We start from the raw sequence: 21,862 nt of genomic DNA on the forward strand, positions 1-21,862 counted from the left end.
GTTAGAGAAACCTTAACTACATCTACTTAAATGTTTCTTTGTTTGTGATATTTCCACCCGTTCCTTCATTTTCATTTTGATGTGTTTCTTGAGGACAAGCAAAAGCTTAAGTTGGGGGTAATTTGATGCGAGTAAAAGGAGCAAGTAAAAGAGGATGAACATTCATGGAAAAGAGCTTCAAAGTCTTAGTTTTCAACCAGAATTGGAAGAAACAGGCAGACTTAACAGTTCGAAGCAGGAATCCTCACAAACAGCCTTTCAGTAGAACAGAACAGCTTAAACAACGGCATTAACGGGTCATTTGGAAGGAAACGGATAAATGCGCGGGTCGAGCAAGATAAATGAGAGAGAAAGAGAAATAAACGTGGAAAGCAAGACAGCTTCCATCTTGCGCCAAGTGTAGAAGGATTGTTTACTTGTCCTTGTATTTACTTTTTATGACTTTTTACCCTTGTAATTAGGGTTGATGTTAGGAAGGGGGGTATAAATAGGAAAGGAATATTATTGTAATGGCACCTCGTTTTCCGCCACCATCAGTTTTTATTCTCTGTTTTTATATTTTCCATCGGAAGAATGTTTTTAGGAAGAACAAGCTGTTCACTCATGATAATGAGTGAGTAATCCTTTTTGCAGGCCTAGCCAGCCATTTAAACGGCGACTGTAAGTATCTTTTATTAATTAATGAAGTATTTCTATCCATGATTGAGTGTTATTAGTATGCTTAAAGAATAGATTAAGATCAAGTATATTTTATGGTTACCGAAGATGGCACGACGGTGCTCCGACGTAATGGAAACAGCTAATCGGCATATGTTGTAGTGGACGGACACGAAAACTACCACATATTGGGGTTTCTTTATGAATGCTTCCTGTTGCTTAATTCTTGTTTGTATGTTAGCACAAGGACACTTGGTTAATATAACTCGCTTAGAATCTTTGGAAATGGGACACCGGACCTTAGTGACCGATGAGGGAGAGACCCAACTCAGGAATATAGATCTACTTCACTAAACGATAAAGGTTAGGCACAGTTGTTCGTAGGCGTATGGCTAGGTCTGTGCCTGTTCATCTTGAATTCATTCCATTTATTACTGTTTAGTTTTTGTTTATGTTAAGTTTGATATTATTCACCCACTCAAGATCTATATCTAACACTTAAGGTAACTTATTCTTCTCACTAAAGTCGAATCCATGTGGAATACGACACTTGGTCTTACCAAATACTGCACATGACCTAGTACACTTGCTAGTGTCCATATTTAACACACCACCAACCTTCAACGATCGGCTTCTACAAAGCTTTTGATAAATGCCTGTCATTTGCATGAACCTGACAGTTGTGGCAAGCTTTTACTAGCTTTTGTGCATCTTGTTCAGCAGTGGGCCAGTAAAATCTTGATAGTCTTGATTTCTTAAAGATGGTGGCAGATGCTTCATGGGCTCCACATATGCCTTCATGTAGCTCCCTTAGGATCTCTTGACTTTCTTCCAATGTAACGCATTTCAACTAGGGCTAGCTAAATGACCTGCGATACAAATGATCATTAATAATGGAAAAATGAGCTATTTTTCTCACCATCCACCTAGCTTTGTCATTGTCTTAAGGCAAGGTTCCATCTATGTGGGATTGATAGGGGGGTACGCCAATCCCCAGGGTTGAATGTTATTACTGCCACACTTTCTTTGACGAATGCTGGCTTTATTTTTATCTCAAATGGACAATCAAGATCCGCCCATTGATCTTTACTAGAAGCCAACTTGGCAAGATGATCAACTTCTGTATTGGATCCCCTTAGGACATAGACCATCTTCCATTTCACTTCCTTGCTTTCCAAATGGTTGACAATTTGTTTGGCTTCCTTCACATATTTGATCAGGACTTCATCCTTCACACTGAAATTTTTGATCATTTGATTTACCATTAGTTTGGAATCGCTATAAATTACCATCTATTCTGGCATAATTTCTTTCAGTAAGCGAAGTCCCAGAATTAAGGCATCATATTCATTTGCATTATTTGTTGCTGGAAAGTCCAATTTAGCTGCGTAATGTATTTTGATGAACTTTGGGCCTTTGATTACTAGTCCCACTCCAGCGTCTTCGGAAGATGATGCACCATCAGTGTACATAGTCCATTCCTCTGGCTTTTCTTTCAGAGGGTTGATGGTTTCTTTAGTGAATTCATTTACGAAATATGCCAAGACTTGGCTTTTGAGGGTGAATCTTCCTTTGTAGCGAACATCGAAGTACCACTCTATCAGTCTGCCTGAAGTTTCTGGTTTTTGCAAGGCTTTTCTCATGGGAATATGTTCTAAGGCGGATTGATGTTGTGACGACCGCCAATGCCATTTTATCCAGTCTCGAATATCGGGTTTCAGTATCCTTCAATACTTTGCTAACATAGTAGATTGGATATTGTTGACCTTCTTCCTCTCTGATCATTACTGTGCATACCGCCTTGTTTGTAACAGACATATACATGTATAGATCTTCCCCTTTGATGGGCCTACTCATCAAGGGCGGTTCCGCAAGGAACTGCTTGATGCCCTGAAAAGCTTATTGACAATCTTCTATCCACTCGAATGTCTTTTGCTTTTTGATCGGCTCATAAAAGGGAATGCACCTTCGGGCGGAACATGAGATTTTCCTAGTGCAAATGATTCGCCCGTTAAGGCGTTGTACTTCACTTACATTTTGGGGAGCCTTCATATCCAGAATAGCTTAATGTTGTAAGTTTATCAATTAAGCTTGTAAAAAATTGAGGGGTGAGTTTCTCAAACACTCGAGAAGTTTGAGGGAAGTAAATATTAGGGAGATGTTTACTTGGGTAGCTTTTAGGTTGTAAAAGCTCTACGAACTTAATTCTTGCCCGTTAAAAGAATGAAAGTGGAAAATCTCGAGAGGTGCTCTTAGGGATAAGACATAGGCCGTAGTTGTCGAACCTGTATAAATCGCATGGTTTAACTTATCTACCCTTACTCTTTTAATTATTGTCTTTATATTGTTTATGCAAATATTACATCATGATTATTTAAATTATATTTGCTTAAAAGGTTCTTCAAAAGCAATACTTAATATCTTTTACTAAAAAGTAATTAATTTGCACATCCATTTAATTCCGCAAATATTTCAAAAGAGCAAATTAATATTATTGAGCATAATTTTAATAAGTAAAAGATATAATTTTTAAAAGGGTAATAAATATTATTCACGCCCCTCTAGCATTTATATAGTCACATTGGGCCAACAGTTAATAAGGGTTCGAATGTGGTCACCAATGGCATTTTGGGTTAAAAGTTGGGACAAATAGCTTTCTTTAAGGTTATCGTGTTTTCAAAGGTCGCTTCCAAGCTCGTTTAACGCATTAAAAACATAATTCGTGTTGGAAGAAGTAACACAAATGTATAAAGGGAACCATATGCATGTTTCTGACTTGAGGTAATGCTGAAACAAGGGCGTATATAGGTAAGGAGCTTTAAAAAGCGGACAAATCTCATTTCTAAGACGATGAATGATCGCATGTGCGCTATAGGCGATTGGCCATCGCCTTAGAATTTCAACTTTTCATCCATTGGCTCTTATTCTTTTCCCAATCGTCTCGTTTATTAAATAATTATTCGAATCTGAGATCAACATGTGTATTCCCATACAAGCTAGAAGCGTTCTCAGATTCATATGACTAATGAAGGATATGAAAATGCATCGTAAAAAGCACAAGACTTTCAAAACATAAAATTGTAAGAAAAATGTTTTCCCAAGGTAAAAGGAAGCTATGTTTTACCCAAATGAATAAAAGGTAAAGAAAATAAACAATCAGTTTCGTCATTCGAATCGTTATTCGTTAATTGGGTTAACGATAAATTGATTATTTGATGTTAGGGATCAACTTCTCGTAACATTTCAAGTATTTTATACTCAAAATGAGTTGATTGACATTTATTATAAGATTTCGACGACATTTCTAATAATCGGTAAATTGCCAACCATTAATAATCATTCGATCGTGAAATTAGGGATCGGTTTCTCATAGCTCCCAATTATATAGTGTTTTTAGGATTAATTTAGATTGTTTTAGTTTAGTCTTTAGTTAATTTAGATGTTAATTTGATAGTTTTTAGTTAAATTATGTATTTTCCTTTATTTATGGCATTTTCTGTATTTTCAGGGTTTTCAGGACTATTTGAGCATTTCCGAACCATACCCATGCCTCTTGGAGCATTTTCGGACAATTCAGGGACCGTCGGAGCACTTTTGGGATTCATCAGGGACCATTAGAGCATATTTCGGAAGTCTAGGGACCAAAACGGACAAAAACCGGAGTTCTGTCCCATTTTTGGCACATGTCTCGACGAGACACATAAGTGCCTCGATGAGACAATGCTTGTCTCGACGAGACGAGGCGGGAGAGGCGCAAAAACGCCTCTCCCTTGCTGGAATCTCGAATCCTAAAGTCTAAAAAGCCCTTTTAAGTATAGGAAATGACTATTGTACCCCGGGAGACCTATGGTTTCGCCCTATCTCTATAAATAGGGAGCTACTCTCAGTTCTTCCGGACGGATTCATTAAGAGCCGTCATAATGTAGATTTTAGTTTAGCTTTTCCAGCTTTCTAGATTAGGTTTATTTGCAGTTTTAATTTCCTTTTGAAGAACAATTAATGGGAGAAGCTCTCTTCTATTGTGTAATCGGATCAGACAAACGGGTTCTAGATTTCTCTCTTGCCCTTTTATCTTTTACCTTTATAATAAATTGAAGATGTTTTCCATTATTCCTATTGCTATGATTGGTTTGTCTATGAACTGATCCCCATCCAATCTGGGATGGGGATGAAATTGATTTCATGAATATGTATGATTAGGGATCTAGGGCCTTTTGATTGATCAGTTTATGCATGCTTAATGCCTAGAAATTGTCAGGAATAGGATTTTTGCTAGAATGAGACTCGATGACGATCAACTAGCCTGCTTTATGTATATAATGTGCCTAATGCCTATAAACCGACAAAGATAGGATTATAGATAGATAAGAACCTGACCATGGAATTGTCTATGCTGAACCTGTATAAACCTGACCTCACTAGAGACCACTAGGAGTGCGGCTTTGTGGTTGGGCTACGACTTTAGCCTTAATTGCCAACGAACCTAATGCTTTGCATGACCTAGGGTATATGCCTAATCAAGCCGTCACCCGAATGTATATGAATAGGTTAGATGGATCTTGATCACATTTGTCTTTCTTATTAGGGCAATTACCGTCAATCACTGGTAAAACATAAATCTGAACTCCCTAAACTCATACATAGGATTTAATCAAATGATTCCTCAGCCTAGATTGTCCACCTTTGACCCTGTTAATTGTTCGCTTTATTGTTTATCTTGTTATTTCATTTAATTAGTTAATTAGACAAAACCCAACATATTATTCAACCCTATAAACAATTAGATCACTCTAGGTAGATTTACTAATTATAACAAATAGTCTTTGTGGTTCGATCTCGTGCTTAGCACAATATTACTTGTTGCGATAGGATACACTTGTCCTATTAAATGCTATATACTTTACGAGCATCAAGTGTTTGGGTGAATTTTTTTTTATTTGTAAGCTCTCTACATTTAATTGTACAAAGTGGTCACGTTGGGATTGCATCATCCATCCGGTCAAAATTAATGCATTAAAATTAAACAAAATCATAGGTCTTTAAAGGGTTGTAACATGGGCTAAAGGTTGGGGTAGGAAAAAGGGAATTTATAGACAAAAAGTTAATGACTCAAATAGTTAAGATTTTTGCAAAAAGGACACATTTTTCGCTTAGGGAGCTATCGACCACCTCCCCACACTTAAATCTTGCTTGTCCTCAAGCAAGTTAGAATCCAAAAGGGACACGTTTTCCGCTATGTATAAGAAGATGTAAGCTCAAGGTTGTTTTTTATGAATTCGGGAAGCAACTAAAACATAAACACGTCTTTTAGCCTTTTCCTCTATTTATTTATTTATTTATTTTTATTATTTTTTTAGAATAGAGGGGAAAAAGAGTGAAATTCAATTGGGCACATGTTGCTTTTTCTATTAAAATTACAACCTTTTAATGATTGCTAGCGGGAATTTGAAGGATAGGTGTGTCTAAGGATTTATCAAAACTAAATTGAGTCAATTAACTTGGGTGAGAAAGGGTATTTAAGAAGGCTAAGGTTTGTAACAGGGTTGATCAAAGAAAGGGGTAAAAGGCTCAAAGGGGCTTATCTAGTGGAATTGTTAAGGGATTTTAGCTAAACAAAGAATAGGCTAAATCACAAAGGGTTATACCTAGGTTGCCTAATCATTTCAAGTTTAATAAAAACACAACATTCAACCAGTATTGGATGCAATTCCTATGAGCACAATGACAATAAATGTAATCCCACACCTAAGAGATCAATTGTTCCTAAATATGAGTCTAAAAATATTGATCTTTCTTGCTCTAACTCATAATTTAAGGGTTATTTGTATCAATCTTAGCCTCAACTAACGTTCCGTTCCATGTCAATTTTAGGCAAACAATACTCTTTGGAGACTCAAACGTTGTTCAAAAAATTTCGCATGCATCAATTTCATTTAGAATGTGCAAATTTTTAAGCGCATTGTCAACTGTATTGTTGGGATAGCTAAATATATCAAATTCAACTGCCTAGGATTCTTTTTATTCCTAGAAAAATAAAAAACAAACAAAAACATAAAGAACAAAATCCTAAAATTAAAACAAAAACATAAGAAATTAATGGCAAAAATCAAAATCCATTCTATCCTATTATCTTCTCCCCACATTTACACATGTATTTACTTCAAAGAAAAATCCATAAAAGCAAAACATAAAGTGCAGAAAAGAAATGTGATAGAAAAAAACCCCTCAGGGGTGGCTGTCAATCCAACCCCGAATGTCCGATGCTAAGCTTTGAAATCCAAATGAATGTCCTAGAAATATATTTAGCGTTGGAGAGTGTTTTGCTTATAGGGTCCTGCCATTAGAAAAAAAAGAAAGAAATAAGCATAAAAAGAAAACAACAAAAGAAAAAAAAGAAAAAAAATTAACGGAATATTTTTTTATATACAAATCTAAACAATTATTTCAACCTATTCAATTTTCATAGATTATAATCGAAAAAGTCCCCGGCAACGCCACCAGTTTCTCATAGTAAATATCAATTAGCTATTTCGAATATCTAATATTTGAAATAAATTGATTGACATTTATTATGACATCTCGAAGATATTTCAAACGGTCAATCAGTTATGGAATTGGAATTAGTCACGTTTCATGACATTTCCCGTAGCACCCCCACTCTGTCTTTCTTGAGTCCTTATTTAAGTTTTGTATATATCGAGTCTGACATCCCAAAAGCATCGAAGACATGCCTGAAGTCTCAGAACCATAACTGTTATTTGTTTTGTAGGTTTAATAGACATGTATATATATCTAGGATTGTTGCCATGTTGTATATCCCAGTTTGGTATTTTATATCCTTCATTTATGTTATTTAGTGTAAATATATAACTAATTCATTTATTTACCGTTTTCCATTATACTCACATTCACATTAATTAATCAATTATAGTATCATTCGAAGTAAATCAAGTATAAAAATTTAAATTAATTTAACATTATAGATGAGTAAGTGAGTGTCCCGAACCTATCTTTGAAGGGTGTGGTAGTCGAGCGCTCTATCTACTATACTGAATTTTTCGGTCTAATGGATCGGATGGTGACTCTGTACAATTCAACTATAAGTTGTTCAATGTCAAATTTTACCATAGCATCACTGAAACGCACGAGTCACGCTCGTGATAGAATAACACTTCTTTTTCTAGGAACGAATCATGTGAGTGATGTCGCGCCTGCTCTCGAAAAGTATCATGCGCTCACAGCGGGTCCTAGACGGTCCAGTCAGCCTTGTTTTAAAATAATAAATGGTTTTAGGAACTCACACACTAACAAGTGTACTAGATCATCAATAGTAAAGAAATGGTAAATACCAACTATCGTAAGATCTAACAATCTAGATTGCACATTGATGTATTAAAAGAGTATGGCAACAGTTTTTTTTTTGTTTTAAAATGTAAAAAATATGACACAATATTGAAAAGCTAAATTAATAATGACTAATATCTCGGCAAATGGATCACACAACACAAGATTGTGTAATTAATGATAAAACGCATGGAAAAAGGTTACAGATTGGCAAAAGCATTTAAATAACTATTCAGAAACTTGGGTAAACAATTGTACATTTCAAGATAAGTTCTCATTTCACATCTGTATGCAAATAAGATTGCAGATCTAACACATAAACCATATTTGTATGCATTTAACAATCAAATCTGAGTTAAACATGTGAATTACAATAGTCACACTTTCGTGCCAGACATTATACCTAATCTTAACAAATCAAATATCTCTATTCTGATTCATTAAACCCTTCTATAACCATTCACCTGTAAACCTCATTTTCTCAAAGCAAAATAAATAAGCATATTAGCAATGTGGGCACAAAGCTTAAGTTAAGCACAAATTATAGAATACATTAAAAAGTAAATGCCCAAAGTTTTAGAAATCATTACCCACAACTCTGCTTACTCCGCCCTAAGCCATGCAAGACAGATATTCACTCACTCTCGTGAGAAATGTAAGAATGAACAAATCCTTCACTGATTCCATGGAAAGATAAACGAGAAATTGTATTGAAAGCTTAATTAAACTAGCCGCCACAGTATTCCAGAAATAGAATGAAAAAAAAGATTATTTGAAAGGGAAGATAACATTCCCTTAAATAGCCATGAAAAGGAAAAACAGACTTGCCCTAAATGTGCAATTCAAAAAGACTAAAATATCATTGTACTTTGGGAATAATCTCTTAAAATAAAATAGAAAGATAAACATGTGGCAGTCCTAATATGAAAAGGGCACAAGATCCCCATCTTATCTTTTCATCGTGAATATTTAGTCTTTGTTCCAATTCCAATCTCTTCGGCTTAAAAAGGAACTACACCATCAGAAACGACACAGACTTGAATAATAAAACAATAATACACAATGAGTTTTATAAACAATAAAAGAAAGCACAGACTTTTGCTTAGCATATGACTTTTTATAGCACGATTATGTTCATCTTCACTCACATCATATAGTGTAACAAATTTTAAGATGAAATCGGACTACAATTGTTCGGTTTCTTAACAACTGAAACTAAAAGTTTTATCCCATTTCATCCTGATAAGTGAAAAGAGAGCATGAAAGTATCTATTATCCAAAAATTGAAAGTTGAAGTTGAGAATTAGAATCCAACAAAAAAAATAAAGATTTAGTTGTCATATATTAGAGAAAGAAAATATTAAAAAAAATACAATAATAAGAGATCCAAATAAAGCTAAAGAAAACACATCTCCCAGTCGAGGCAATGATTATTAGTAGGGTAATTAATTTATTAGTTCCTATATTTTGACAAAACGTAATGTTTAATTCCTATGTTTAAAAAAAATACACGGTAAGGTTCCTAACATTTTTTCGGTGAACTGTTTAGTCCCTATCGTTAGACTATCATGAAGATTTTGTTAGTCAATTTCTCTGATATTTTGACTTCACATCTTTTCTCACATGCACAATCCTTGTTAGCAAACTTCATGACATCCATTGTGCTTTTATCTTCACAAGCTTATCCCTGCCCCGATCGACAGCTGTTGGGTCTCCCCATCTCTCCTAAACTTCCCTCGGTCTTCGGCCCGAGCTGTATGAGGCAGAAACTCGTCTCACGTACGATTCGAAGGCCGAGCCCCACTCCAATAGACATTTTGATTTTCACTTTTCACGCTTGCATCAAATCCAATATCAGATAAACCCTAATTTGAATGATTTGTAAATTTTAAAACTTCAAAATGAACAAGAGGAGATCAGAATGTAGGGAAACAAGATGGAATAATTGAGGATAGTTAAAGAATGATATAGTCAAACAAGAGGAAGACAATCAATAATTTAAAATTTGAATTCAAAATTTACCTTCTAATTTCAGAAGAGGAAATCCAATTTAGAAGAAGAAACTATTTGTATGGAGAACAAGAAAAAGAACACAGACCCAATGTTTACGAATCTAAACGATTAAGAAGAAGAACACTCAAAGTTGATTTCAGATGCTTTAGAGTCTAAAGGAAAGGAAAATAAAGGAAAAGAAGAACGAAGAGATGAGAAACAATAAAGATAATCGCCCCTTAGGGGTTCTTTTTTTTGTACTTGCATCTTGAATCCCATTTTTATTAATCCCTTTGCTAAATTCCTAAAAAGAAATCCTAAAAATATAGAATTAAATAAATTCGAATTAAGAATTAATATAAATATAGAATTCTACAGAAGAAGCTGTTTCATCTCAATCCGTTCGAGTCAGGGCAGAGGAAGCTGTGAGCTAGTCAAGTAAAGGAGCAGCTGTGATCGCATAGAAACCGCTTGGAGAAGGACTTTTACTCTTTGAGAATGACTTAGAATCGGTACCAACGAGAGACATAGCTAGAAGAGGAATCTCTCTCTTTAATGCATTTCTGCCTGGCCGTATATATTTATATAGTTAGAACAAGCGAATGAACTGAGAAAGCCTCCCCGGGCTCGCTCTGCTCTATGCCCAAAGCTTCAACTCAATCACTTGGACAGGGGGATTTAGCCTACCAACTGCAGGCTCGGGTGGGAGAACGGTATCCATTGCCTGCTGCCCCATCCCAATAATACGCGTTTATCAACCACCCGTGCACGCGTGGGAATAGGGAATAAGAAGTTGCTTCAACTTCGTTCATTGGGCTAGTTCAAATCCAAAGAATTTACTTTAATACATAGGTTATCGACTCAGCATTGGCTAAGAATGAGTGAAATACTTATTTTTCAAATGGTCTTATATATTTGATTTTGTGGTAAATGGTAGTTAATGTATTGCATTTTTATTTTAAATAGATTTTGACTCTAACGACAGAGACTAAACAATTCACCGAGAAAAACGTTAAAGACTAAACAGTTCATCGAGAAAAATGTTAGAAATTTCACCGTATATTTTTGAAAATACAAGGACTAAACAATGTGTTTTATCAAAATACATAAACTAATAAATTAATTACCCCTTAGTATTGTGAATTGTCAAAATAGTAGTATTTATTTGTGGGTTAATATATGCTTAATACAATACATAAAGGGAGCCAAATAATAATAATAATGAATAAAATTCATTCCATTTGTTAAAACATAAAAAAAAAAATAAATAAATAAAAACATTTGGTGGTAGTGGTGACTGGTACCTGCCTGCAATTCTCAGAAAATGCCACACCTCTTATTCTCTTCAATCGAGGATTTTCCCTCTTTTTCTCATCTTTCATGGAGATCTATCAACAACGCCCATCAATTCATTCTCAAATATTTCCTACCCATTTACTAAAACCACTCTCCTTTTCTACTCTAATCTCTTCTTAAGCTTATTCACTCACTCAGGTTCTTTCACCCATCTCTTTGTTTTGTTTTGTTTTGTTTTGTCTCTGTGTGAATGTTTTTAACTTCCGATTTTTGTGGGTTTAAGTTACATTATGGACTGGCAAGAAAGTTGTTTGCGATGTGCAATTTACTCCTGTGAAGCTTGTCGGTAGTTTTTTTGTAATCAAGATCTGGGCTTTGTCTTGTGCATGTAAGTTTGTGCAGATCTTTGTTTATTCACTATCTTAGTATCAGATCTAATAAATCAGTATCAGTACCAATTTTATTATGTCTCTGCTTGATCTGGGATTTCTGTTTACTGGGTTTTTAGTGAGATGAGATTACACATTCTTGTGATTGTTGAAAGATTTCAACAACAGTTTGTTTTGATATTCTTGCCAATTGCCAAAGCAGCTCTGTAGTTGAGGTTCTCATAATTGTCCTCGGCCTCGTTTTGTAGTTCAACTCAGGGTGATTGATTCCATTACTTCGTCTTTTTTCAACTTGTCCCATTCAATTTCAGTGGTTACCAAAATGCCATATTCTTGAAGTAGCAATTTCATATGAGCCTGATAAGAAGAATATCATAAAATTCGTAGCCTTCTGCAAGTTATATAATCATTTACTGTTTTTTTTTTTTTTTGTCTGTTACATTGCTGATTTAGAATCAAAGGTTATTTCCCTTTTCTATAACTGTGTTGACTTGGTTCCTGCAATATGATATAGGTCTGTATCTGTTGAAAATTGTAGCATTGCCGCCATGCTCAAGCAAATTCTAAGTAAAATCCCTAGGAAGTCCTCGAAATCTGAATCATTGGATTCTGCGGGGCTTGATTCTGGAAACAATTCTACCAACTGGGGCAGTGGAGTCCCGTGCACAAATGGTGGGACTTCTTTTTCGAGTCGATTGAATGTTGTTAAGAGGGTATCCTCAGCAGTCTTTCCTTCTAGCATCATGGCTGGAGTGGAGGCTGTAGAACCCCACCTATCTTTCAAAGATGTTTCAAATCTGCAGAAGCCAAGTCTTTTTGTCAGTAAATTGAACTTTTGCTGTGAGGTTTCCAGTTCCAGTGATCCAGATAAAATTGCTGCTCAGCAAGATATCAAACGTCAAACTTTGATCGAGCTTGTCGATTTCGTCTCTTCTGGATCTGCAAAATTTACTGAACAATCAATGGCTGCAATGTGTAAAATGTGTGCAAACAACCTCTTCAGGGTCTTCCCACCAAAATATCGTTCTAACACGGGAGGAGAAACAGAGGATGAAGAACCAATGTTTGATCCCGATTGGTCACATTTGCAATGTGTATATGATCTATTACTCAGGTTTATCAGTTCTGTTGATGCAAAGGCAGCAAAGAAATTTGTAGATCATTCTTTCATCACGAGATTACTTGACCTCTTCGATTCCGAGGATCCACGAGAAAGAGACTGTTTAAAAACTATCCTTCACAGAGTTTATGGGAAGTTCATGGTGCACCGGCCTTTTATCAGGAAAGCTGTTAGCAATATCATCTATAACTTTGTTTTTGAAACTGAACGTCATAATGGAATTGCTGAGCTGTTGGAGATTTTTGGAAGTGTTATTAGTGGGTTTGCGTTGCCATTGAAAGAGGAACACAAGATGTTCCTATGGAGGGCTTTGATTCCGCTGCATAAGCCAAAATCGGTGGGTATCTATCATCAACAGTTAACATATTGTGTTGTACAGTTTGTAGATAAGGATCCGAAGTTGGCTAGTACTGTGATTAAGGGGCTCTTGAAGTACTGGCCTGTGACAAATAGCCAGAAAGAGTTGATGTTTATAAGCGAGTTAGAAGAGATTCTGGAAATGACAACCATGGATGAGTTTCAAAAAGTCATGATTCCACTATTTCGACGTATAGGATATTGCCTCAATAGCTCCCATTACCAGGTAAATACCACTTTTCCTGATAACATTCATATCATAAGAATATGTCACATGGCAGCCTTAAAACTTGTTCGCTATTCCATACAAGTTAATTTCATTTATCAACATTTTCATGCCATGCGCGGCTTTGATAAAATTTGGATTTGTGCTATTTATGTTTAGAGCATTAGAGTTGTTTTGCTTTCTACTTTCATTGCATAATTCCATTCGTAAAGCTAAAGAAGCTTATAAAACACAAATGTGCCTTCATAAATATCAAGTTGTTAGTGATATCTATGTGATCCAAATCAAATCATGTTGTTTGTAGCATAAAAGTTATTACACGACTTCATAAAATAAATACCCTTTCTCAGGTAGCCGAACGAGCTCATTTGTTGTGGAACAACGAAAGGATTTTAAATCTTATTGCACATAACAGGCAAGCGGTTGTGCCCCTTGTGTTCTCAGCTCTTGAGAGGAACACTCAGAATCACTGGAACCAGGCAGTGCTGAACCTCACGCAGAACATCAGGAAAATGTTCTCAGAAATGGATGAAGAGTTAGTAGTAACATGCCAACGTAAGTTTGAAGAGGAAGATTCAATGCTAGGTATAAAGGCTGAGAAGCGGAGAATGACCTGGGAACGCCTTGAAAAGGCTGCTAGTTTCCAACCTGTTGCTGTTGCTGATAACATTTTGGCTCCAATAGCCACGTGTTCTGTTGCCTGCTAAATAGCACAAGCAAACACCATTTGTATTATAATTGTGTTAAAGTAGTAATGATGCGACTGCCGTGAAGTTTTGTTTGGCGGATTGGGGAATGTTTATGACTCCATGGAAGAGAAGAGCCTCCCTCCCTCATTATGCGTATATCACCCAAGACCAGGAGCTGTTTGTTTTTGTTTTTTGTTTTTTTGCTCATATTTTTATTCATTTAAGAGTTGTAATTTGTCTCCTTGCTTTGAAAATGGAGATCTGCTATCCTATCCTAGTACAATCAGGGCAAGGGAAAGGGATATTCATTCAAGCTGTTTGTTCTTCTGTCACACCAAAACTTGTATAGCTGATTCCATTTCTTTTATTCCCACTTCTGTATTGGCTCGGCTCTGGAGTTGGAAAAACTTGTTCAAATTGCTTGAATCAAATATCATCTTACTCAATCCTTGCTTCTATTTCTTCTCTTCATGTTCTCTTGTTATGTATGTGGCTTTATTATATATTTTGCTTCTCTGTTTTTGGGGAAGTGCATATTTGCTCCTGTTGTATATCCCTAACATTTTTAAGTGAGATCAGTTATACTCGTACTTATGTGAAAATTTGAACAAACTGGTTTGATCGTTATTTGTCAATAAATTGAAGTCGTTTTGTGTATTTTGATAGGTTGCTTATAACTCTATTAATAGTATGTTAAATATTTTAGGCGATTTGACATAATAGTTAAATAATAACGGTAAATCAATATGTTCAAATTTTGTATTAGATAAGGATAAAATTGATATTGCTTAAAAATCGAAAGAGTAAATAAATTTTACAATTTCATAGGCAAAATTGCTGGGGAATTTTGAAGTTCATCCCTTTTATATGTTGAGCTGTTAATCTCTTATTATTTTTTATCATTATCTTTACACGTTGAGAGTTTACGAAGTTGAGGTTTTGATAGAAATCTTAATAGAAGAAAAACGCAAAGTGTAGATTTATAAATATTTCAGGTTCAATGTGTAAAATTAATATACAAGTTTAAGGTGTAAAAAGAATAAAATCAAAGGTTTTGATCTTGAAATTATAATGTTACAAGTTAAATCACATAAAATTTAGACATATTTGTTAGAGGTAAAATTTAGATTTTTTCATTTTATTGTCCTTTTATTTGTTTTTCATCAATTTCTATTTTAATCCTTTTAACTTTGATTTTTCATCAATTCTTGACACGCTGGCATAATTATTCTGTTTTAATTCTTTTAATTTTGATTAAAGTAAAATAATCATGTCTAAGAAATTGAATACTACAAAAAAAACAAAACAGAGAAATGGAGAAGATAGGTTTTCTTCCGGAATCCTTCAAGAAGCAAGCAAGATGTTAATTGAATGCAGCACTGCATTTGGGACAGCATTCTGGTCCTCAACATTAATTATTTGTCTTACCAAACCCCACAAAGTACTGAATCATTCACAATCCTCAAGAAATATAACAACAATAATTGAGATAATATAATAATAATAATCATGAATGGAGCGCAAAAATTCCTCTAAGATTTAACATCATTTTATAATCAAAATTATAACTTATCGCAAGAATTGAAATTAACTGTAACTTATCAACCATGATGGAAGAAATGACTTGTTATAAGGGCAAGGTATCAAATCTTCAAGAGTTGGGTTCCTGGAAGAGTCCTATAAAACAGAAGAACCTAGCTGTTTGATGGGTAAAAGGAATTACTATACTGATTATCCAATTAGTATTCGGTCCCAAACTCGTATAAAAGAGGAGGGTTGCGGCAGCCAGCGTAAATTCTTGGTCACATCTTAAGGACATGAATTCACGTTAGCTGACCCCGAATCATTTCGGCACTAAAACTTTGTTGTTGTTCATTAATTTCATAAACTTGCTTAAAATATCATATTAGCCTCTCACACATTACAACATAACAAGAGATTTGAACAAGCTAAGATGGACAATAAGTCATCTTAAGCAAACTTAGAAAGCCAATAAATGATCGCAAACAAATTCAAAAGACTAACTTTTAGAATGCCAGTGGAATAATCAAAACCTGTTGTGTTAAGCCTCTCCATATGTAAGGCTCTCCTCTGTGTCATTTAGTCTTCTTTTTTGTTCAGCATTCAGTTGTTGCTTGTCTCCTCATATTTGTTGTCTTCTAATTTCCAAGATTCTAGTTACTGCCAATTACAGAATACAGGAAAACGGATCTACCACTTTATCAAGAGAATTCGTATGTTGAGATGCACATCCTTCCTATACATTTCTTTGAAGATTTTTCCAGTTCCATTTTCTAGGTTACGGGAATTTTCCATAAAATATCACTATTCTATTGTTTGTACAACGATTTCAATCAACTTTTCATTCTTTCTAACAAGCTGCTTATCAATTTCAGCATCCTTTGGCAATTTTTCTTTCACTTTCCTTTATTTTAATCCAAGACCCTCAAATGCTGTACAATAATCCAAGATTGTCATATATTTGAAGGTTCCATTCTAATCATTACTGCTGTTTAACCTGCCTCAACTACAAATTTAAGATCCCTTCCTTTTTCTGAAGAAATGACCCTTAACCGTAAGCATAATATTCAAACAAGGAGAAAGATGGCATACTTACAATTTCTACTAAACAGGAACACCAGAAACATTGCCTAATCCATAGGATTGTGTTTATTTTTCATCTGTTAGGCCGCATCACACATTTCCTGGCCATATGCTGCAAAACACCCATTGACATATACGAAAATTCCTAGCTCATATTCAAAGATTAGTATAATAGGCCATTGGGCATTTCTGCATCTGCATATGTACAGGGACAATTTTATGTGTTAAGCCACAAAATTTAGAAGATCAAAATTATTCTAGAAATGGCTATCATTTGAATGCTCCGATTCCTTATTCGGTTACAAACAACATGCAATTTTTAGACATCGTATCTCAATTGCAATACAAAATCAGTTTAGAAAATATACACACAGAAAATGGAAGTCAGCAATGAAGTCAATAGTACTGAAACAAGATTCACACCATTGTTGTCAAGAATGCTAAGCCCACAAATTCTTTTTACTGTTGGTCCCGGTTTTCCTACTACCTGCAAAGTCAATCATGCATCCAAATAAGCCATAACTGCGCACATTTATGATATCTAATGGTATATCTTTCAACATACGCATACACTAAAAAAAAGTCTTACTTTATTGCGAACCGTGCAGAACCCACTGAATTGCAATGTAGCTCCCAATAGAGAATCTATAAGACTCCCGCATAATCCCGCCATGGTAGCTAGGGGAATAGCCAAGAGCTGCTTCAGAGCTATATTGTATTCACATCTTGTTGTGAAAAATCCAAAGAGAACAAATGTAATTCCAATGACACTTCCTGCTGCAGCAGCAGCTAAAAATCCTGCTAGTGTCACACCGCCATTTGTACCCTTTCGAACAGGCTGATAGTCAATTTATCACATAGGAAATATATCAGGATCCAAATTACCAAGACTAAAAAGAAAAAGTTTCCATTTGCATAACAATTGAGGACATAAGGTATCGCAACCATAATTGTTAGCTTACAGCCAATATTGTTACAACAACCACAACAACTGTTTGGAAACCAAATAGCACAAACTTCAAGATTGAGAGAAGATAATTTTACTATAAATAAACGAATCTTAAAAACTGTCGCATTCAGAGGCTTCAAAGCTTCAACATTACTAGACTAGCTTCAAGCCACAAACCAGAGAAGCATTGGATTTAGAGCAAATAGCCTACAAATTTATCCATCCAGCAAAGGAAGGCCAAAAGATCATGTAACACTTTAGGCAACCCTTGAAAGAATAAGGAATGCAAAACTTGATGGTAATTAAGAATTCTACGGACTGAAGAAGCTCTGCTAAAATATTATTCAACTAAAGTCAAAAAAGTAACTCAATATGTGAATCATGGGGTAGATTTTAACATGATTACATCAATCTCCTTATAGACAAAGGCAAGGCATTAACTAGGAGTCAAGTCACCAATTATGGAAAAATGAGACCTCTGGAATGCAGAAAAGATAAAAGGATACTGATCATAGCGAAAGGAAAAGAACATCAACCTTAAAAGTTGTGATCAATCGAGGTTGTGCATCACTAAGAACTCCAAGCTCTGAAGACCAAGTGTCTCCATTGCAGCAAGAATAATGACCAATAATACCACCAATAAGAAATGTGATAGTAACCGATTCTTTGGTGTCTAAGCATTTGTCTTCTAATCCACTCAGTTTCGAATAAGCCACAGCCAAGACAGTAGCTATTCCACTGTTAAATAGAACTTGTATCCTGATAAGAACAAAATTGATGTAAACTGTTAAAAGGATTAATTAGGATTAAACAACGGGGAAATAGAGTTTCATATCCCTAGCGCAAATGTAGATGAGATTTAATTTCAATTTGTCGTAATTGGCACATCAATGGCTGATTTGTGTCGTACGAATTGCCAGAATAGCGACTTGAGCTCAATACAAACTTTCTTTCAAAAAACAAAAAGAAGAAAAAAAAAACAGCTCAATACAAACTTATCCCTTGTTTAGGGATTGACACCTGCAAGTCATCTTCCATTTATACAATGCAAGCTAATAGCACATTCTTGTTTCCCATTTTAATTGATTTATAAGCAAAAGGCAGGGGGAAGAAGAAATTTCTTAGCTCGAAGTCACAAAACCCAAAGTGATTATAAAGCATAGAAACACAACAGGGAAAGAAGAAGGAAGAATACCAATTTCTTTGGCCGCCCTCCTTAAAATCAGCGTCAATGCGTTTCTTCTTGTCCTCCCCAATCTTTGTAAGTTTGGATGAAGTAAGAAAGAAAGCAATCAGTATAGCACCAAATCTGTAATCAAAGCAGATGAATGGAATTAAAGGCACTTCAACTTCACAAATAGGTGGAAATTTTTATGGGTTATTATTAGTAGTATTTTGCAAGAGACCTGTAACTGACAGCGAAATGAGTAGTCATAACAAGAAAGCCGGCAACAGCGCCAGAGAAGTCGAGAGATTTTCTCCTATAAGCTCTAAAAGCTACGAAAAAAGAGAGAACCACAGCGACTATGATCTGTTCCATTTGTTCGGAGATTGTTAAGATGGTGAAGATGCAGATGAGATTGGAATTTGAATGAAGAAGATTAAAGATTGATTTGTTTGTTTTGACTTCCCACACTACGCTTCATTAACTAATAATTAAAAATAATAATAATTTCTTTTTTTCTTTTCTTTTCTCATATTTGCATAGGTTAGGTTGGAAATGAAACTCCTCCAAAGATTTTGGATTGCGGAGAATAGATGTTATTTTTTATTGTATGGAATCATGGTTTAAGATTTTTGAGTAGCGATGTTCGCGTTTAAAATAGCACCAATATAGTTTTAACGTTGTAAAATAGTATTAATTTAGGTTTTACTAACGGAACATGATACGTTATCCGGTTAAGTTTTGCAAACTTTATGCCACGTCACAATTTTAATATGCCACATTAGATAAGGTACCAAAATACATCTAAGGTTTTCTTTAGGAAGTATCAATTTAGACTCCACCTACGAAACAACACCAATATAAGCTTAACATTTACAAAATAATATTAATTTGGGCTTCACGTTTACGAAACATAAATCGGATCATATTCTTGTTATACTTAAATTAATGTATGTTATCTCTCTATTTAGTTTTGTCTTCATATCTATTCTCATACAATTAACCAGATCGTATTCTTGTCCATTGAGACTTTGAGTTAACATTGCTTTAACATGAGATGACTAATTTACTCAGGGCCCGTTTGTTTTACCTATTGTTTGCTGTTGCTGTTTGTTGTTTACTGTTACAGTTTGCTGTTTGCTGTTACGATTTGCTGTTGCTGTTTGCTGTTGGAAAAAACTGATTTTCCAAAAAGCAGAGATTCTCTGCTTTTGTAAAAAACTGTTCTTCGGGTGTAAAAGGCAAACAGGAGATCACTAACCAAACACCTAATGTTGTTTTTCAATTGTAAAATGCAAACAGGATGTCACTAACCAAACACGTAAAACTCTATCTTTTGAAGTGAAAAGGCAAAAGGAGCCTAAAAAGAAGCAACCAAACACCCCTTCAGACTAATTTTATTTTGTGACCTGTTTTTTTTATCAATGATTCCATGTCTCCAGTAATAAATGCAAATTAGAAACCAATTAAATATCTCGTAAAATTTCAAACATTGTTAAAATGATATTAATATATAGGGAAAATTACAAAAATAAACTTTATGGTTTGGGTCATTTTTAAACATAAATTACGTGGACTAAAAGTTTGCAAACTAGTACCTTATAGTTCATTCTGTTAGTAAAAATAGTCCAAACTGACTAACGGTGTTAAAAAGTATAGTAAATAGTTATTTTATTTTTATATTTAATATTTTATAAGTTAACCATTTTATTATCTAATTATTACAAACAAAATTCAAAATAAAAACAAAATATCAAATTCATCGTTCCTCATTCTCTTACATCTTTCTTTACACTCACTTCCATACTCTCTCCTCTGCAACTCAATTGAGAAAAAAATAAGGGACAATTACAAAACTAGCACATTTTAAGGTGTTAGTTTTCTTTTCTAACTCCTTTTAAAAAAACTAACCAAAACTAAAATATTTCATTAAATAAATTCCAAGTTTGCCCTAGTCTCTAACACTCCGCTCTCTAACACTTCGATCTTCCATCTCTCTAACCTAACATCCCGCTATCTCTCTCTTTAACTTACCAGCGATTCATTTCGCAAATCTATACATTTCATCCAGCGAATCTCTCTAACTTCGAGTGGACATGACGAGAACATGAAGCTCAGACAACGAATCGAATTCAGAAGGAAGGACGAAAAAGAGGGTAAATAACTTGACTTTACATTTGCGATTCTCTCTTGTATTGTATTTACATTTGCTAGGTTCTTGTATTGTATGTACATTTGTTGGGTTTGAGAAGGAATCTTTCGTTTCGTTTACTTCTTCTTGTGTTAGGGTTTATCTGGGTTTATCTGGTGTGAGGAAATCGGTCAGTTTGGTCAAAATGTGTCGATATCTATGTTCTATCGACAACCTAATTGTCGATAATACATAAATATAGACAGCCTAATTGTCTATGGAACATAGATTTCCACACCCTAATTGCCGATAAAACATAGATATAGACAACCTAATTGTCGATAGAACATAGATATCGACGACCTAATTGTCGATATCTCTCTTATTTTAGCCTATGTTAGCACATACCGATACATAAGACTAAATCCTAAGTCGATATCTGTCGATAATACATAGATATCGACAACGATCATCATATATCGACCAATATCGCTACGATGCACTCTCATGATATCTGTCGATATTGATCAGAAATCGACAGAAGATCAAGAGATGTTTTTTTTTCGAATGATTAGTTAATGAGCACTAAATGCAGTTAATGATCACTTTGACTGACACTCTTTTTCGAATATCACTCTATCAATTAAAGATGAGTCTTGGCTGTTGAGATTCCCCATGAACATTTCGGTGCTTTCTTCTATAAATATACGATTTGTCTGTTCATAGTTATTTATTCTAGTAAACTTAAATACTCTAGAGCCAAAAATGGAGAGAGGATCAACTTCTGGTACTCAAGCGCCACCTCCACCACCTCCTCTGCCTGAATTCGAAGCACTTATATCTTCATCAAGCAGTTCGTTCCGTGACGGGGACACGGACGAAATCATCCGCTTCATGAGAGGCATGGCGAACACCATGTCTTTCGCTGCAGAATCCTTGACTG

The 21,862-nt window shown here is 34.9% G+C and overlaps 2 protein-coding genes across 4 annotated transcripts; one reads left to right on the forward strand and one right to left on the reverse strand.

The window, feature by feature from the left end:
* Positions 1 to 11,271: 11,271 nt before the first annotated feature.
* Positions 11,272 to 14,516, forward strand: LOC136202441 (serine/threonine protein phosphatase 2A 57 kDa regulatory subunit B' kappa isoform-like). 3 transcript variants are annotated; one of them, XM_065993058.1, is made up of 4 exons: positions 11,272 to 11,487; positions 11,573 to 11,677; positions 12,193 to 13,381; positions 13,732 to 14,516. In XM_065993058.1, coding segments are annotated over exons 2-4 (1,548 nt in total). In that variant the 5' UTR covers positions 11,272 to 11,487; positions 11,573 to 11,675; the 3' UTR covers positions 14,089 to 14,516. The 3 variants fall into 3 exon arrangements, with proteins under 3 accessions (XP_065849130.1, XP_065849129.1, XP_065849131.1); XM_065993057.1 differs by having other exon boundaries at positions 11,272 to 11,677; XM_065993059.1 differs by lacking the exon at positions 11,573 to 11,677 and having other exon boundaries at positions 11,273 to 11,487.
* Positions 14,517 to 16,926: 2,410 nt separating this feature from the next.
* On the reverse strand, positions 16,927 to 19,259 carry LOC136202025 (protein PGR). The gene is made up of 5 exons (XM_065992473.1): positions 19,030 to 19,259; positions 18,819 to 18,932; positions 18,160 to 18,382; positions 17,264 to 17,512; positions 16,927 to 17,161 (listed from the first exon to the last, which is right to left on the reverse strand). Exons 1-5 carry the CDS (start codon positions 19,161 to 19,163, stop codon positions 17,030 to 17,032), a joined length of 852 nt encoding a protein of 283 aa, XP_065848545.1. The 5' UTR covers positions 19,164 to 19,259; the 3' UTR covers positions 16,927 to 17,029.
* Between the last annotated feature and the right edge of the window lie 2,603 nt (positions 19,260 to 21,862).

The sequence above is a fragment of the Euphorbia lathyris genome, chromosome 8 (genome assembly GCF_963576675.1).
Source record: "Euphorbia lathyris chromosome 8, ddEupLath1.1, whole genome shotgun sequence".
NCBI classification, from domain to species: domain Eukaryota; kingdom Viridiplantae; phylum Streptophyta; class Magnoliopsida; order Malpighiales; family Euphorbiaceae; genus Euphorbia; species Euphorbia lathyris.

Bases quoted from the DNA above. Each gene is read 5' to 3' on its own strand.
- LOC136202025 (XM_065992473.1), bottom strand. From the start codon at position 19,163: ATGGAACAGATCATAGTCGCTGTGGTTCTCTCTTTTTTCGTAGCTTTT. The intron at 18,933-19,029 runs GTCTCTTGCAAA...CTTTGATTACAG, and splicing joins CATTTCGCTGTCAGTTACAG to ATTTGGTGCTATACTGATTG. The intron at 17,162-17,263 runs GTAAGACTTTTT...TTGACTTTGCAG, and splicing joins TCTGCACGGTTCGCAATAAA to GTAGTAGGAAAACCGGGACC.
- LOC136202441 (XM_065993057.1), top strand. The intron at 13,382-13,731 runs GTAAATACCACT...ACCCTTTCTCAG, and splicing joins TCAATAGCTCCCATTACCAG to GTAGCCGAACGAGCTCATTT.